The sequence below is a fragment of the Procambarus clarkii genome, chromosome 7 (genome assembly GCF_040958095.1).
Source record: "Procambarus clarkii isolate CNS0578487 chromosome 7, FALCON_Pclarkii_2.0, whole genome shotgun sequence".
NCBI classification, from domain to species: Eukaryota; Metazoa; Arthropoda; class Malacostraca; order Decapoda; family Cambaridae; genus Procambarus; species Procambarus clarkii.
In genome coordinates this window covers 50,850,942-50,869,777 of record NC_091156.1, presented here as the reverse complement: position 1 = coordinate 50,869,777, position 18,836 = coordinate 50,850,942, and the positions used below count along the sequence as shown (strand labels likewise).

Sequence of the window (18,836 nt, the reverse complement as noted above, 5' to 3'; positions counted from 1 at the left end):
GTAATAAATCAATACTCAGGCAGAGTGACAGAGTCATGGAAGGTTACAAATGTGGTTCCAGTTTTTAAGAAAGAAGATAGATCACTAGCGTGAAACTATTGGGCAATTAGCTTAATGTCTAATGTGGGCAAGTTACTTGAATCGATAATTGCAAATATCATTTGTCTTCATCTTGAAAAACATAAATTAATAAATGATTCACAACATGCAGGCGATGAGTCACAATAACGTGGCTGAAGTATGTTGACCAGACCACACACTAGAAGGTGAAGGGACGACGACGTTTCCAGGACGGTCGGAAGTTTCGGTCCAGGACGGACCGAAACGTCGTCGTCCCTTCAACTTCTAGTGTGTGGTCTGGTCAACATTCACAACATGGTTTTACTAATGGCGGCACATGTTTAACAAATTTGCTATCATTTTATTCCAGTATAGTTGGGGCAGTTGATAGTGGTAAGGTTTGTGATGTTGTGTACCTTAACTTTAGCAAACCTTTTGATACAATGCCACATGATAGACTGATTAAAAAGATAGAGGCTCACGGTTTTGGGGGTGCTATATTAAGTTGGATTAGTGATTGGATATACGAAAGGAAACAGAGAGTTAGTATATATATGGAGTTAAGTCTGAGTGGGAAAATGTTGTAAATGGAGTGCCTCAAGGCTTTGTCCTGGGTCCTCTGTTATTCATAATATATAAATTATTTAGATTCAGGTTTGAGCACCATTATTTGCAAATTTGCTGATGATACAAAAATCGGGAGGGAAATAAACATGGAAAAAGACACACTATCACTTCAAGACGAACTAGGGTTTTCAAATGGTAAAAAGATTGGCAGATGCAGTTTAATGCGAACAAATCTAAGGTTTAGAGGCACTGTAATGAAGGTAGAGTTACAATATACAAACTAGATAATGTTGAGATTGCGAGGTCTGATTGCAAAAGAGATCTGGGAGTTATGATTAGTAAGAATTTAAAACAAAAACATCAATGCATAAATGTTCGTAATAAAGCAAATAGGGCACTGGAATTAATTATTGAAGTGTTAGTAATAAAACATCTGGTGTTGTTCTTCAGCTATGTCTTGCTTCTGTTGCGCCCCATTTAGATTATGCCGTTCAGTTTTGGTCGCTATACTTTAGAATGGATATAAATTCACTAGAACACGTCTAACGTAGGATGACAAAGTTAATCCTTTAAATTAGGGATGACTTTGTCTGTGCCAGTTGCCGAGGTGAGCACATTTCAGGATGATTGGAGGGAGCCTTTTAAACCGCATGGGAATATATCCTGGCCCATAGACCTTTGTGTTTCACAGAAAAAATTAGGAGCCATAGACCGACCCCTGAAAAATCAAATCGGTCAGTCTATGGTCCGGTTTCTACTACTCGTCGGTAGGTCACTCTCACATTACTGATGACATAGGTAGGTGTTACGACCCAGGGTTCTTAGTTGGAAACCATAGGTCAAATTGAGTTCCAAATACTCCTGTGAGAGGGATATTTAATTAACAATAACATTTACATTCATGGCTCCTTAAAACCTGGTAATGCATTTGTCCTCGTCTTCCTTGCCAGACGTAAGATGAATCTTGTTTCTCACAGAGCATCCAGACTGTGAGCTGGGGCCGGGCCTATCTATCCCACTATTTTTTATACATCTTGACTCTAGCTATTGGGCCTTCTCAGTACAACCACATACCCCCCCATAACATGTGGTTGCCCCCCCCCCAACATACCCCCCTCCCATAACATGAATCTTGTTTCTCAAAGAGCATCCAGACTGTGAGCTTGTTGATTATTAAATATAATATTGAACTAGTTATCAGCTATTCTTAGAACTGTTAAAGTAACTAATAATGAATGTTGGTGAAGACTTGTATGTTTATGGCTGTACGATCAGCTAGGCACGCTTCCCGGCAGCATATTTAAGAGAGCGGAGGAGGCTGTGCTCTCCCTCTCTCTGGTCCTGGCTGTTGTGGTGATCACATCTTCCCTTGTGGACTCTGTTCTCCTCCTCCTTATCTCTTTCCCTTACCAAATTCTACATTTATTCTCTAAGTTAAGTATTATATTGTGTTGCTCTCACATTACAGCTGACGTGGGTAGGTCACTCTCACATTACTGACATGGATATATAACTGACACATAACGTCTACCATGTTGTGGTCACAGGTGAGGCGGGAGTCGTGGGTAACTCACTCACGCCACCTCAACAGGTGAGACGGGAGTCGTGGGTAACTCACTCTTGCCACCTCAACAGGTGCGGCGGGAGTCATGGGTAACTCACTCACGCCAACTCAACAGGTGAGGTGGGAGTCGAGGGTAACTCACTCATGCCACCTCAACAGGTGCGGCGGGAGTCGAGGTGCGTGACGGTGGTGGTGGTGAGTGACGACCTGGCCTTCCTGGCGGCCTTCGCCCAGTGGTCCCTCAACGAGCACCTGCTGGTGTGGTCGACGAGGCTCCTGGTCGTCACCGGCCGGCCCCTCCAGCAGCTGCAGGTCCTCCACAGGCTGCTCTTCATCACCAACTCCATGCTGCTAATTATTGAAGACTCACATGACAACTTCAGGTACTGTTACTTGACTTGTAAGTTACTCTAGGTTAAGTATTATAGCGTGGGTTGGTGGTGTTGTCGACGTTAATCCTTCTTTATGGACAACCCAACCCACAACTCGGTAGAGTGCTTATACTTCACTAGGAGATCACACTAGGCGCTTCTGGCTCTTGGAGAGGGGCTCAACGTCACACGTTTAGGGGATGCGACTCCAACACTCAGCCTCGTTGTCATGTGCACATACCCACTCGAGCCGCTGTGACTCCCCACTCTCTCCTTAGGTGATATGATCTCAATCCCCTTTGACTTATTAGTATTACCTTCTACCCTGTCCACAGCAGTGGTTCTTGGTTCTTTCTCTCTCTCCTTCTTTACTATTTCCTGGGAAGCCTCACTAGGACAAGGGCAAACACCAGCAAATTGGAATACATTTACTGGACAGAGTACATACACACATATAATAATAATGAATCCTATACTCTATACTATTACAATCAGGTTGCACTCCAACACAATCAGAATTCTATCATCAGCTTATCAAGTGGTATCCTATCTTCTGATTCCCCACCTGATACTATCTACTTCTTCAAGTAGATCAAGTCTTATACTACAATGTTGCACTATCAGCAAGAGAATATATCTATAAACATGTACAAGGAAAATCAGCATTGAATGCAATAACATATATATGTCAGTATAAATGTTCCTTGATACACAACAATGATCAATCGATCACCCTATCAGTCCTAGAACACATACATCTGTAGGTAATCCAGCCTACGACTGTAACTCTAAACATCAGTATAAAACACTCCTTGACATAAAAATGCAAACAATCACTCACTTCTCACTGCGTCTTGCACGCTAATGACAACCAAACACTATCAACTCCCTACAAGTAACCCACCAGAACTTCCCTTCCACCTCTGGAAGTTTACTACCCTGATATCTTCAAGTTCTTCCGGGCTTAACTACCAGGATCCTCTGCAGCTCCTCCAGGCTGCTACCATGAAGTTTTCCTCGAGCAACTACGGTGCTTCACCCTTCTGCTAGGTTCCTCCACAGCTCTCTTGGCTGCTACACCATGAAGTTTCCTTGAGCAACTATGGTGCTTCACCACCTCTACAGAAGCACGTGACACTCCTCTTCACTGCTTCTCCTCACAGCTCGAGGTCCTCTCCTCCACTACCTTGGAGTCTCATCAACTACTCCCTCTGTGCTGGCTTCGAAGTTCTCAGCAACTTCTTCCCCAAAGAGAATCCACAGATTGTCTAGTCGAGGGCGCTATCTCTCTGACGGCGTCTGGTCAGGGTGCTCCACACAGCCCACGAAAATTTCTCTGGGCGGCTTAATACTCTCCTCGCCGTCTAGGACTTGAGACCACAACGTTCCCAGTTCAATTCCACAGCTGGCACGTCTACACACTTCTCTTCTCTTGGAGATATATCACTAGGGGTTCCTGTCTGACGGGAGCTCAAACGGAGCGCGTCTTTTCCCTGCGATGTCTGGCGCTCAAGTGAGCTCAAAGCCCTCCAGAAGTGAGCCTCACACCTCCAGCAAAATATCCACATCTCCTAACCAGTCAATTATCTGTTTCCTTATTTAATGCCCATAATCTCAAATTGTTCATTAAATCCAACAAACTATTTTACATCTGTGTTTTTGCCTCTATATTTCCTATACTTCCTAGTTAGGTCAGGCTTGTTGAATAACTCTCAAGGGGGGGGAGACTCGTTTCTCCTGCAGGCTGAGATCATAACATAAGTTACTTGCCGCTTACTGTATAAGTTACCCTCTGTTAAGTTAATTGCCGTTTACCGTATAAGTTACTCTGTACGCACCGAGTACAGAGTACTAGGTGAGTACATAACTGGAGCTCTCTTTGTAGTGTTTGTGCTGATTGAGTTTCGGCTCTTTGGTCCCGCCTCTCAACTGTCAATCAACTGATGTACAGGTTCCTGAGCCTACTGGGCTCTATCATATCTACCCTTGAAACTGTATGGAGTCAGCCTCCACCACAACACTGCCTAACGCATTCCATTTATTAACTAATCGGACACTAAAAAAAAATCTGTCCAATGTCTCTATGGCTCGTTTGGGCACTAAATTTTCCCCTGTGTCCTTTAGGTTGTTTGTGCCACTTTAGTTAAATAAACTGTCTTTGTCTACACTATCTATTCCTTTGAGAATCTTGTATGTGATGATCATGTCCCCCCCTAACTCTTCTGTACGTAAGGTTTAATCCCCGTAGTCTCTCCATATAGTTCATTCGGACACTAGTCTGGTGGCAAAGCTCTGAACCTTATCAATTTAGTCTTATGCTTAACGAAATATGGACTCCATGCTGGAGCTGTATACTCCAGGATTGGTCTTACATACGTAGTATTCAAGGTTCTGAATGAAACCTTTCAAAAGTTTCTAAAGGTCGTTCTTATGTTGGACAATCTGGCATATGCCACTGAGGGCATCCTCTTGATATTGATTCGGGGGGACAGGTCCGGCATGATATCAATCCCTCAAGTCTTTCTCTCTGATTCTAGAAGAATTTCATCTCTCAAATTTCCTCTCTAACAGCCATTTGTTGGACCATTACTTCAGATTGTCTAGGTCTTCTTGAAGCCTCAAGCTGTCCTCTGTCTTAATTCTTCTCATAATTTTGGCATCTTCAGCAAACATTGAGAGAAATGAGTCTATACCCTCTCGGATCATTTACGTATATCAGAAACAGAATATCTGTTTAAATAAATAAAATAAATAAATAAATAAATAAACACTGTTTACTGTCTCCTGACACTTATGGGTGCCATAGTCAGTCATGTTTTGTATTGTCTTAGTTCTGAGTTTTGTGTCCCATGGTTTATCCCCTAGGAATTTTCTTATCTCATAACTTCCCTTTTGGTACACCACCCCGAACATAACTTCCCCTTTCGGTACACACTAGTTCTTTTTGGGGGAGATTACTCCTAGCTCAATCAGGTACTCAAATATTAGTACACTGTGATCACTCATTCCCAAGGAGGCTTCCAACTAAACTTTCTTTATATCCGACTCATTCAGGGTGAAGGAAAGGGAAATATCAGGAGAACGTGCCAAGCCATTACGACTATATCGCATGGGGAAGTGGTCATGATAAGGATCCATGATGGGACAGGAGGAAAGAATGGTGCTCAACCACTTGGACTCATTCAGAGTGAATATCAGGTCAAGGATTGCTGGTTCGTCTTCTCTCATTCTTATCGAGCCCTTGATGTGTTAGCATAGAAAGTTTCTTGTTGCCACGTCCAGCAGCTTAGCTCTCCATGTGCCAGCAGCTTAGCTCTCCATGTGCCAGCAGCTTAGCTCTCCATGTGTCCGGCCCTCCATGTGGTTCTCTGTTCTCCCAATCTCGGTTGAAGTCTCCCATGATTAGTAGTCTGGATCCTTTCCTGCTAGTGACATAAGCTGCTCTCTCTGTTATATTAATGGTAGCCATGTTGTTTCTATAGTATTCATGTCTGGGTCTTCTGTCAGTTTGTTGGGATTATATATGTTATATATAATCATGTATTCCATGATTATATATCATGTCCCATCATGTATTCACGTAGTTGTGTTTGCGGGGGTTGAGCTTTGCTCTTTCGGCCCGCCTCTCAACTGTCAATCAACTGTTTACTAACTACTTATTTTCTTAATTTTTTTTCTCCACACTACACACACACACACACACCCCAGAAAGCAGCCCGTGACAGCTGACTAACTCCAAGGTACCTATTTACTTCTAGGTAACAGGGACAATCAGGGTGAAAGAAACTTTGCCCATTTATTTCTGCCTGGTGCGGGAATCGAACCCCCGCCACAGAATTACGAGTCCTGCGCGCTATCCATCAGGCTACCAGGCCCCTACAACAGGCCACCTATAACACTGTGTGTTATAATATGTGTTATAAATGTGTGTTATATGTGTTATAACTGTGTCTTATATGTGTTATAATTGGGTGTTATATGTGTTATAATTGGGTGTTGTATGTGTTATAACTGTGTGTTATTTGTGTTTTAACTGTAAATGTGTTAAGTTACTTGCGTTTTCTGTATGTTACTCTGAGGTAAGTTACTTGTTGCCTACCATATATGTTACTCTGTCTTAAGTTACGTGCCATGTATCATGTAAGTTAGTCTGTGTTAAGTTACTTGCCACTTACTTTGAAAGTTACTCTGTGTTAAGTTACTTGCCGTGTACCGTGTAAGTTACTCATTGCTAAGTTACACTATGAGGAAATAAAACTATCCCGTTTCTATATGATCAGAACAATGAAATTTTATAAAAGATTACTAAGAGAGGGAGAAATAAATAAGAAATAGTTGTGGAACTGTTGGTGACCAGGTGTTTGTGTACAGGTGTGGAGTGTACCTCCAGGAGCCGTACACTCCCTGGGGAGCCCAGACGCTGAAGGTGGCCTCCTGGACGCCCCACCGAGGCCTCGCCCTCACCTCCAGCCTCACACTCTTCCCTCACAAGTTCTCAAGGTAATAGGAACAATTAAGGACAAACAAAATTTTAGGACAGACGAATCCTTCCGGAGTGAGGAGTTTTGGGTTGCAGATTGGCTTGGGGAACCCAATGAAGATTGTTCGTTTATTATATTATATTATATTATATTATATTATATATATATATATATATATATATATATATATATATATATATATATATATATATATATATATATATATATATATATATGTGCGGAAAATCCACAGAGAAATATGAAATGAGGTGAACGTTTCGGCTTGTTAAAGCCTTTGTCAACACCAGACTGACTAAAGGAGAGGCGAGAAGGGGGACGATATATAGGCCGACACCTGACCAACCCATCCCTAGGGAAAGAATTAACCAGAAACAGGTAAAGCTTAGCTTAGAATGGACAAAGAGGATTAATTAAGCGGTCAGAGAATAAGGATGAAAGATTAAAGAAAAGCGTCATGAACACACAATATATGAATATAAAATTATAATGAGACATTGTAAGCCTCTATCAAAGTTTTTCTTAAACTGTTGTGCAATATTATAACTTAAAAATGGATAACTTATTCTTATTCTATTATAATAACTTATTCTCTGACCGCTTAATCCTCTTTGACCATTCTAAGCTAAGCTATACCTGTTTCTGGTTAATTCTTTCCCTAGGGATGGGTTGTTTAGGTGTCGGCCTATATATCCTCCCCCCTTCTCCCTTCTCCTTTAGTCAGTCTGGTGTTGACAAAGGCTTTAACAAGCCGAAACGTTCACCTCATTTCATATTTCTCTGTGGATTTTCCGCATAAAATGATCAGTGTTTTGTGATCGTCAATTGCATATAAATATATATATATATATATATATATATATATATATATATATATATATATATATATATATATATATATATATATATATGTCGTACCTAGTAGCCAGAACGCACTTCTCGGCCTACTATGCAAGGCCCAGTTTGCCTAATAAGCCAAGTTTTCCTGAATAAATATATTTTCTCTTATTTTTTTCTTATGAAATGATAAAGCTACTCATTTCATTATGTATGAGGTCAATTTTTTTTATTGGAGTTAAAATTAACGTAGATATATGACCGAACCTAACCAACCCTACCTAACCTAACCTAATCTATCTTTATAGGGTAGGTTAGGTTAGGTAGCGGAAAAAGTTAGGTTAGGTTAGGTTAGGTAGTTGAAAAATAATTTTCAACTACCGAATACAGGTGTATTTGCGGCGAGGCAGAGGCCGACAGATATGGACGGCATGGCCTTCTTTGCCAAAGGACGGGAGGATGGCATGCAAGACACGGCGAGGTTAATGACATTATTAAGAGAAGCCTTACCACAGCCGGTTGTCCAGCAGAGAGAGAGCCCCGTTACCTAATGTCCCGCAACTCTGATGAGCCTGTCGGTCGCCCAGACGGAATTACGGTGAACCCCTGGAAGAATGGTAGACAGTTGGTGTGGGACTACACTTGCGTTTCAACTTTAGCCAATACCTATGTTGACTTCAGTGCTACACAAGCAGGAGGAGCTGCCAATCACCGGGAAGCGGCCAAGTCACGTAAATACAGAGACCTTGAGCACCACTACAATTTTGTCCCCATTGCCTCAGAGACACTTGGTGCCTGGGGTAAAAGTGCTGCTAGCTTTTTAAAGGAGTTGGGGTCTAAGCTAATCGAAACAACTAGAGCTGCCAGTTTTCTTTTTCAGCGCCTTAGTGTGGCGATCCAGAGAGGAAATGCTCACTGCATCCATGGTTCCTGCCCGCCATCTGAGGAGCTGGAGGAGCTATCCAACTTGTGACAAGCAGCCTTGTACCCTGCATGTAATCAATATTGTAACTTTTTTTGTGTAATGACATTTTCAAATAAAGTTAGATAAATATATACACTTAACAAAAGAATAGGGGTGGTAGGAGAAGAAAATATCAAAGTGTTCAGTGAGGATCCACAAGGTCTTCTCTGAATACTCTTTATTTTCTTCTCCGAGGCTATGGGTCCCTACATTTGCACCAGAGGTGGTACCCCTTCTATATATATATATATATATATATATATATATATATATATATATATATATATATATATATTAGTATATTTTGGTAGCAGTCTTTCCTGTAGACATATATTATTAAATATGATCGAAAAAGTAAGATTAATAATTCTAACACGAATTTTCTCTATCTTTCGTACATTTCTTTTCACTGTTGGTGGTAATTCAAAAATCAATTCTCCAAAATAAATTTTTTATTTCTAGTCTGACGCGACACTTGAGCGCGTTTCGTAAAACTTATTACATTTTCAAAGACTTTAGTTTACACATACACAACTGAATAGAACTTACACATCTCCGATTTGTTTATATCTACATTTGAGTGAGGTGGATGGGGTGAGGTGGTATTTAATAGGGTATTAAATTCATCAACACAAGACAGCACACGAAATAATGGGTATTGAATAGAAGTAATTGTAAAAAGCCTATTGGTCCATATTTCTTGATGCTTCTATATTGGAGCGGAGTCTTGAGATGGGTAGAATATAGTTGTGCATTAATTGGCTGTTGATTGCTGGTGTTGACTTCTTAATGTGTAGTGCCTCACAAACGTCAAGCCGCCTGCTATCGCTGTATCTATCGATGATTTCTGTGTTGTTTACTAGGATTTCTCTGGCGATGGTTTGGTTGTGGGAAGAGATTATGTGTTCCTTAATGGAGCCCTGTTGCTTATGCATCGTTAAACGCCTAGAAAGAGATGTTGTTGTCTTGCCTATATACTGGGTTTTTTGAAGCTTACAGTCCCCAAGAGGGCATTTGAAGGCATAGACGACGTTGTTCTCTTTTAAAGCGTTCTGCTTTGTGTCTGGAGAGTTTCTCATGAGTAGGCTGGCCGTTTTTCTGGTTTTATAGTAAATCGTCAGTTGTATCCTCAGATTTTTGTCTGTAGGGATAACGTTTCTATTAACAATGTCTTTCAGGACCCTTTCCTCCGTTGTATGAGCTATGGAAAAGAAGTTCCTGTAAAATAGTCTAATAGGGGGTATAGGTGTTGTGTTAGTTGTCTCTTTAGAGGTTGCATGGCGTTTCACTTTCCTTCTTATGATGTCTTCGACGAATCCATTGGAGAAACCGTTGTTGACTAGGACCTGCCTTACCCTACTGAGTTCTTCGTCGACTTGCTTCCATTCTGAGCTGTGGTTGAGAGCACGGTCGACATATGAGTTAACAACACTCCTCTTGTACCTGTCAGGGCAGTCGCTGTTGGCATTTAGGCACATTCCTATGTTCGTTTCCTTAGTGTAGACTGCAGTGTGGAAACCTCCGCTCTTTTCCATGACTGTTACATCTAGAAAGGGCAGATTCCCATCCTTTTCCATCTCGTAAGTGAAACGCAGCACGGAACTCTGCTCAAATGCCTCCTTCAGCTCCTGCAGATGTCTGACATCAGGTACCTGTGTAAAAATGTCGTCAACATACCTGCAGTATATGGCCGGTTTCAAGTTCATGTCGACTAAGACTTTTTGCTCGATGGTACCCATGTAGAAGTTTGCAAACAGGACACCTAGGGGAGAACCCATGGCGACCCCATCTACTTGCTTATACATGTGCCCATCCGGGCTCAAGAAGGGTGCCTCTTTAGTACAAGCTTGGAGTAGTTTCCTTAGGATATTTTCTGGTATGTCAAGAGGAGTACAGGCTGGATTACGATACACTCTGTCGGCTATCATCCCGATTGTCTCGTCCACAGGTACGTTGGTGAACAGTGATTCTACGTCCAACGAGGCTCTTATCCCTGTGGCCCGTGTGCCCCGCAGTAAGTCAACAAATTCCTTTGGCGACTTCAGGCTGAAGGCGCAAGGGACATAAGGAGTCAGCAGGCCGTTGAGTCGCTTCGCCAGTCTGTACGTGGGTGTGGGTTTTTGAATTTTGAATTGAATATGATTTTTGAATTACCACCAACAGTGAAAAGAAATGTACGAAAGATAGAGAAAATTCGTGTTAGAATTATTAATCTTACTTTTTCGGTCATATTTAATAATATATATATATATTTATATATGTATATATATATATATATATATATATATATATATATATATATATATATATATATATATATATATATATATATATATATATATGTCGTACCTAGTAGCCAGAACGCACTTCTCAGCCTACTATGCAAGGCCCGATTTGCCTAATAAGCCAAGTTTTCATGAATTAATGTTTTTTCGATTACCTAACTTTTCCGGCTACCTAACCTAACCTTACCTATAAAGATAGGTTAGGTTAGGTTAGGTAGGGTTGGTTAGGTTCTGTCATATATCTACATTAATTTTAACTCCAATAACAAAAATTGACCTCATACATAATGAAATGGGTAGCTTTATCATTTCATAAGAAAAAAATTAGAGAAAATATATTATTTCACGAAAACTTGGCTTATTAGGCAAATCGGGCCTTGCATAGTAGGCTGAGAAGTGCGTTCTGGCTACTAGGTACGACATATATATATATATATATATATATGTCGTACCTAGTAGCCAGAACTCCCTTTTTGGCCTACTATGCAAGGCCCGATTTGCCTAATAAGCCAAGTTTTCCTGAATTAATATATTTTTTCTAATTTTTTTCCTATGAAATGATAAAGCTACCCATTTCATTATGTATGAGGTAAATATTTTTTTATTGGAGTTAAAATTAACGTAGATATATGACCGAACCTAACCAACCCTACCTAACCTAACCTAACCTATCTTTATAGGTTAGGTTTGGTTAGGTAGCCGAAAAAGTTAGGTTACGTTAGGTTAGGTAGGTTAGGTAGTCGAAAAACAATTAATTCATGAAAACTTGGCTTATTAGGCAAATCGGGCCTTGCATAGTAGGCTGAGAAGTGCGTTCTGGCTACTAGGTACGACATATATATATATATATATATATATATATATATATATATATATATATATATATATATATATATATATATATATGTCGTACCTAGTAGCCAGAACTCACTTCTATGCCTACTATTCAAGGTCCGATTTGCCTAATAAGCCAAGTTTTCATGAATTAATTGTTTTTCGTCTACCTAACCTACCTAACCTAACCTAACCTAACATTTTCGGCTACCTAACCTAACCTAACCTATAAAGATAGGTTAGGTTAGGTTAGGTAGGGTTGGTTAGGTTCGGTCATATATCTACGTTAATTTTAACTCCAATAAAAAAAAATTGACCTCATTCGTAATGTAATGGGTAGCTTTATCATTTCATAAGAAAAAAGTTAGAGAAAATATATTAATTCAGGAAAACTTGGCTTATTAGGCAAATCAGGCCTTGGACAGTAGGCCGAGAAGTGCGTTCTGGCTATTAGGTACGACATATATATATATATATATATATATATATATATATATATATATATGTATATATATATATATATATATATATATACAATCTTTGGACAACACCCACCAGTGGGACTCGAACCCAGAAAGCACAACTACCTTCCAGTAGCTGGCATAACTAGTATGCTTTAACCCACTACGCCATCAGACCTTACAAAAGAAGTAGATAGTTCGAGATATATATCTCAAACATCTCTACCTCCCGAAGGCACCAGATGAGTGAGGGGTCAGTCTGCATTTTTCGTCAAGCCACTGTCAATGTGAGAGAACTCGTGTCCAGCTTATATGGACAGGTTAGGTTAGGTTAGGTTTGTCCCACTGGTGGGTGTTGTCCAAAGATTGTTTATCTTCACTTGTGGTTTATGCAAGTATAGGCTTATATATATATATATATATATATATATATATATATATATATATATATATATATATATATATATATATATATATATACATATACATATGTAAACTGACTACTTCTCCTATGAATCATCGAACTCTGGCGTCTTTGGGGACGGAGCGTCGTGAATTAGCCGCCTGATGCACGGTCCTTTTAAAGATCTGGTGATGGTGTATTGCACACTCTCAATGGGAGCAAGCAACCCTCACTTTGTCCGCACAGCCTCCCAGATTTTTTTACTATTTATATTTTCCTCCTCCCAGTCATTGTACGACCTTGTAAGAGATATCCTACCTGAACCCCTGAGTGATTCATCAGGAATACGCGATCTCACTGAATGTTCAAATCAGTGGGATGCCATTGCAGCCACATCATAACACCAACTTAAAAACATGAACAGTCCAGCTGGAACCACCCACTAGTGAAAAAAAATTGATGCCATGCTCAGCGCTGCAACATCAGAGTAGGAGATAGCCTGCCTCAGAGCAGTGCATGCCCCCCACCCTCCCAAAGCAGGAGACTTCCTTCTGGCAGTATATATGTCGGTAATGGGAACACATTTAGATCCAAAATCCCTTCATGTAGCAGTGGTTCTCCGCCTTGGTGCCCCAATTCACACTGAATACAAGTGTATTTGCAACAGGGTGGAAGCAGACCAATATGGATTGCATGGGTTGCACTGCAGAAGCTCCAAGGGCTGGCATGCAATACACAACGAGATTAATGACATGTAGAGGAGACTTATTTCAGCTCAGTGCCCAGCGGAGAGAAAACCTCGCATTCTTGGGGACCAAAATCCAGATGACCCTGCACTTTGCCCTGATGACCTCAGAATATGCTCAAGGAAAAGGGGCAATCACCTGGTGTGGGAATACACATGTGTATACACCCAGGCTGACACTTACATACACTTCGGTGCTAATCAAGCAGATGGGCGGCCAACCACAGAGAAATAGCAAAATCAGTCAAATACAGGCGATAGGAAGGTCAATAGTTCCCATATCAGCGGAGACAGTAGCCCCTGGGGTAGGAGTGCCTTGAGATTTCTCAAAGAAATTCGTTCCAGGCTCTTTGACATCACCAGAAACCCAAAAGGCCTCTTTTGGGGCTTTTTCCTGGATGTTCCTCACTCATTTGTACTTGTGATAAGCTGCTGTGGCTCTGTCTGGGAGGGTCTCCCCATTGTAATTACGGTTCCTGATAGTGCGTATTTGTGTGACAGTCGTGATTCAAGGCAGCGAACCGAGGTGGGTGTGTACTGCCAGTGTTTATTGAATTATTACTATGGGTTGTTATTATTATATGTGATAAAAATCTGCTTAGGTTCTAGTACTCACCTAATTGTGCTTGCGGGGGTTGAGCTTTGGTTCTTTGGTCCCGCCTCTCAACTGTCAGTCAACTGGTGTACAGATTCCTGAGCCTACTGGGCTCTATCATATCTACATTTGAAACTGTGTATGGAGTCAGCCTCCACCACATCACTTCCTAGTGCATTCCATTTATTAACTACTCTGACACTGAATTTTTTTTTCTAACGTCTCTGTGACTCATCTGGGTACTAAGTTTCCACCTGTGTCCCCTTGTTCGTGTCCCACCCGTGCTGAAGAGTTTGTCTTTTTCCACCCTGTCAATTACCCTGAGAATTTTGTAGGTAGTTATCATGTCTCCCCTTACTCTTCTGTTTTCCAGGGAAGTGAGGTTCAGCTCCTTTAGCCTTTCCTCGTAGCTCAATCCTCTCAGTTCCGGGATGAGCCTGGTGGCATACCGCTGAATCTTCTCTAACTTTGTCTTGTGTTTAACTAGGTATGGACTCCAGGCTGGAGCTGCATACTCCAGGAATGGTCTTACATAAGTGGTATACAGGTTCCTGAACGATTCCTTACACAAGTTTCTAAAGGCAGTTCTTATGTTGGCCAGTCTTGCATATGCCGCTGATGATATTCTTTTGATGTGGGCCTCTGGGGACAGGTTCGGTGTGATATCAACCCCCAGATCTTTCTCTCTATTAGACTCTTGCAGGATTTCACCTCCCAGATGATACCTTGCGTTCAGCCTCCTGCTCCCTTCGCCTAATTTCATTACCTTACACTTTCCTGAGTTGAACTTTAGCAGCCATTTTCTAGACCATTCCTCCAGTTTGTCCAAGTCATCCTGTAGTCTCTGTCTATCTTCATCAGTCTTGATTCTTCTCATAATTTTTGCATCATCAGCAAACATAGGGAGGAACGAGTCTATACCCTCTGGAAGATCGTTTACATATATTAGAAACAGGATGGGACCAAGTACTGAGCTCGGTGCGACTCCGCTGGTGACATCTCGCCACTCTGATGTCTCCCCCTCATTGTTACTCGCTGTTTCCTGTTGCTTAAGTATTCCCTTATCCACTGGAGCACCTTCCCTTTTACTCCTGCCTGCTGCTCCAAATTTTTTAATAGCCTTTTATGGGGTACTGTATCAAAGGCTTTCTGGCAGTCCAGGAAAATGCAGTCAGCCCACTCTTCTCTTTCCTGCCTAATTTTTGTTGCCTGGTCACGGAATTCTATTAAACCTGTGAAGCACGATTTACCATCTCTGAACCCATGTTGGTAGTTCGTTACAAAGTTATTTCTCTCCAGGTGCTCTACGAGCCTTTTCCTCACGATCTTCTCCATCACCTTGCATGGTATACAAGTTAGGGAAACTGGCCTGTAGTTCAGTGCCTCTTGCCTGTCACCCTTCTTGTATATTGCGACTACATTAGCTGTCTTCCAACTTTCTGGTAATTCTCCTGTTTCCAGTGACCTGTTACACACCATAGAGAGTGGCACACTTAGTGCTTCTGCACCTTCCTTTAGTATCCATGGTGAGATTCTGTCAGGCTCAACAGCCTTTGTCACATCCAGCTCTAGCAGACACCTTTTGACCTCATCACTGGTGAGGTCAAATTCCTCCAAGGTTGCTTGGTTTGCCTCCCCTCCTTGTTCTTGGGCTTCTCCTTGTTCTATTGTGAAGACCTCATGGAATCTCTTGTTGAGTTCTTCACACACCTCCTTGTCATTCTCTGTGTATCTGTTCTCCCCTTTTCGCAGTTTCATCACTTGTTCCGTCACTGCTGTTTTCCTCCTGATGTGGCTGTGGAGCAGCTTTGGTTGGGTCTTGGCTTTACTCACTATGTCATTTTCAAACTGTCTCTCTGCTTCCCTCCTCACTCTGAGGTACTCATTTCTGGCCCTCTGGTATCTCTCCCTGCTCATAGTAGCATGAGTACAACGAACAACGATATTTTAGCAATTCTTTGAGTACCCAGAGAGGCTAGAATTTATTATTCACAGTTGATAATGCCTAAGTTGACCTTTGGGGCAGACGAGTTGCCTGCCAGCACTAGTCTGGGGAACATGGAAGGGTTAGGTTGCAGAGTATTGAGGACTGAGGAGCCAGTATAACATTTTATATTTCCATGAGGGGTAAAGTAAGATTTATTGTGGATTTGTTATGTGTAATCAGTGTATATTTTTTACTTGTAAAATTTCGTGGTTAAAAGTGACTTTATATATTTTTCCTGTGTGTGGGGACGTTTTCCATGTGTCGTTTTTTCAAGACATTTGGGACTCTAACTTTTGTAGTGAGTACTGACTTTGCCAGTAATGCTTAGTGAATTTTAGTTGCCCAGCTACTGGATACCATAATGGTGTCGAGTCTATATAGAGTTTGATATCGGAAAGTTCTTAGGGACTTTAAAGGTGGATAACATTACATTATGTGACATTTAGACACAACTTAGATGCACTTCAACTGTTGTCTAGTTGAAGGCAGTTGAAATACCAATGTTCCTAAATTTATGGAAACGAAACTAGTGACTAGTTTTAAGTTTTCAGCATCTAGCAGATCTAGTTCACCAATGTTGTTAAGTTCATGTACATTAAACCTGTACTTGACCTGTTTAACTTAGCAGCATCTAGTTTCAGTGAAGAGTGCCAGGGTTATTATTACCTTTAATGTATTATAAGTAATGTAAATAGCCGAACAAACTACACACAAGAAGATGAAGAAACGACGACGTTTCAGTTCGTCCTGGACTCTTATCAAGTCGTATGTCATATCACATATGACTTGATAATGGTCCACGTCGTCGTCGTTTCTTCATATTCCGATGTGGTTTGGTCATCATATCTTCAGCCACGTTATTGTGATTCATCGTCTTGCAATGTAAATATCTGTTGTTATGTGTGATAAGTTAACCCCAGGAAACTAATGGAGGATAATGTAGACTTTTACTATTCCTCGAGACCCCTAACAAACCCCTACGGCCCTCTTGAGTCGCAACTGGGTTCTTTCTCTGATGTTAGTAGAGTTTGGGTATCCGGCCCCAAGCTAGTAGTGGCTTTCAAGGGGTGTGCTCTGTAACGCAAGTAAATTAAAGGGGAAGGGATAAAACTGCTCAGAAATAAATATATATTCACCACCACCAATAAATATATAAACAAACAGTCACACGCTGTTACTATAACTACACGTATGTACACGTCTTGTCTTCTTCTGAAGACACAGGATGCTCTGCTTAACGGTGCTCAAGACAAGTAGCCCTGGTTCTCTTCTTGTGGCCTCTCGACGAATCCTTAGATTCTCTTAGCGAGTCTACCTCGGCCACAGGCAAGCCAAAACACAATCCCACTGGGTGCACCGTCGTGGAGGCCGTCAACCACAAATCCAGCCTGTAGCTGGCAGGTTCCAATCAGCTACGCTGCGTAGGCCACTCCACGACCGATACAAGGGTTGCGAGCCCTAGGCAGGAGTCTTGTGTGATTCCACAGATCACTCTCCTCACCATAACACCCCAGTGGCTATTCTTCTCCAGGAGTCAGCCCCGGGTACGACAAATCCTCAACTGCCACATCACAGGCAGGCTAACACAACAGTGTTCATCCGGGGGGGTGACTCACAACTTCTGCAGCTAACACTTGGAGATTCTACGGCTGCCTTGGGTAGACTGATCCAATGTCCGATTCAGCAGTCCCAGGTCGACTCTAATCAGACATGTCATCAGTACTAATGACACTCTAGGGCACCTCACTTACAGGCTTAGACGCAAACGCCCACCTATCCACTCCATAGATGGCGTTGCTGTCCAAGCGTCACCTCACCAGAGGTCAGCAGCGGCTGCGTCACGAGCTGATTAGGACGGGAAACTAGCCCTTGTGGCCTGTATATCTCGTCCTCATTAGATGGCGTCGTCCATTTGGAAGGGGTTTCGGGAGCTGACCCACAGATGGCGTGGTCGTCACTGCTCCGGTCTCGGATGCTGGACTCGGGTCCGTAACAGATGTGATATACTATCTGAGGCCATGAGTGCTAATACTGAGAAAGGGAAGCCTGCACCATTAGCCTTACTTGGGGGCCATGACACCGTCAATCCTTCCTCATCCATCTATAAATCTGTTCTTCTGCATAAATCTATCCATCTATTCATCCATGTATCAATTCTTCTAATCATCCATCAACTACTCATCGACATCAATACTTGGGAGGTAGCCGCTGCTAATAGATCTGCCTAGATAAGCAAAGTGCAGAAGGGACTCAACCAATTCTAGGGCGAACTAAAGAGGCAGGCGGAGGATAAGAGACTTCAGAGGTCTCGACCACTGTCAGACGCACCCGCTTCGGCGTTTATCAGCGCTCACTGCAGTCGGGACTGTCATTCTCGGGTTGGCCTTCGCAGCCAAAGCAGGCGTTGCATCCAACTAGACACCCAGGGCACAACTCCATAGCCCCGAGGGCTTGACGGATGCCTACTATATTCATCCATATATTTCATCCGCCCACTAAACCATCGATATATATATATATATATATATATATATATATATATATATATATATATATATATATATATATATATATATATATATATATGATCGATGTTCCCTTCGGGAATCTTAATTTCATGATGAATAGGAAAACCAGGGATATACTGAACATCTTGTTTCAGAT

General features: G+C 41.7%; 1 protein-coding gene across 1 annotated transcript in view; it reads left to right on the top strand.

Annotated features, from left to right (window-relative positions):
- LOC123761426 (uncharacterized) overlaps positions 1-13,603 on the top strand; it is a 100,259-nt gene extending 86,656 nt beyond the window's left edge. The window contains exons 5-7 of the mRNA XM_045747453.2: positions 2,351-2,574; positions 6,934-7,062; positions 13,513-13,603. Of these exons, the coding sequence (XP_045603409.2) occupies positions 2,351-2,574; positions 6,934-7,062; positions 13,513-13,603 (444 nt within the window). The remainder of the gene's footprint in view (positions 1-2,350; positions 2,575-6,933; positions 7,063-13,512) is intronic.
- The last annotated feature ends 5,233 nt before the right edge of the window (positions 13,604-18,836 follow it).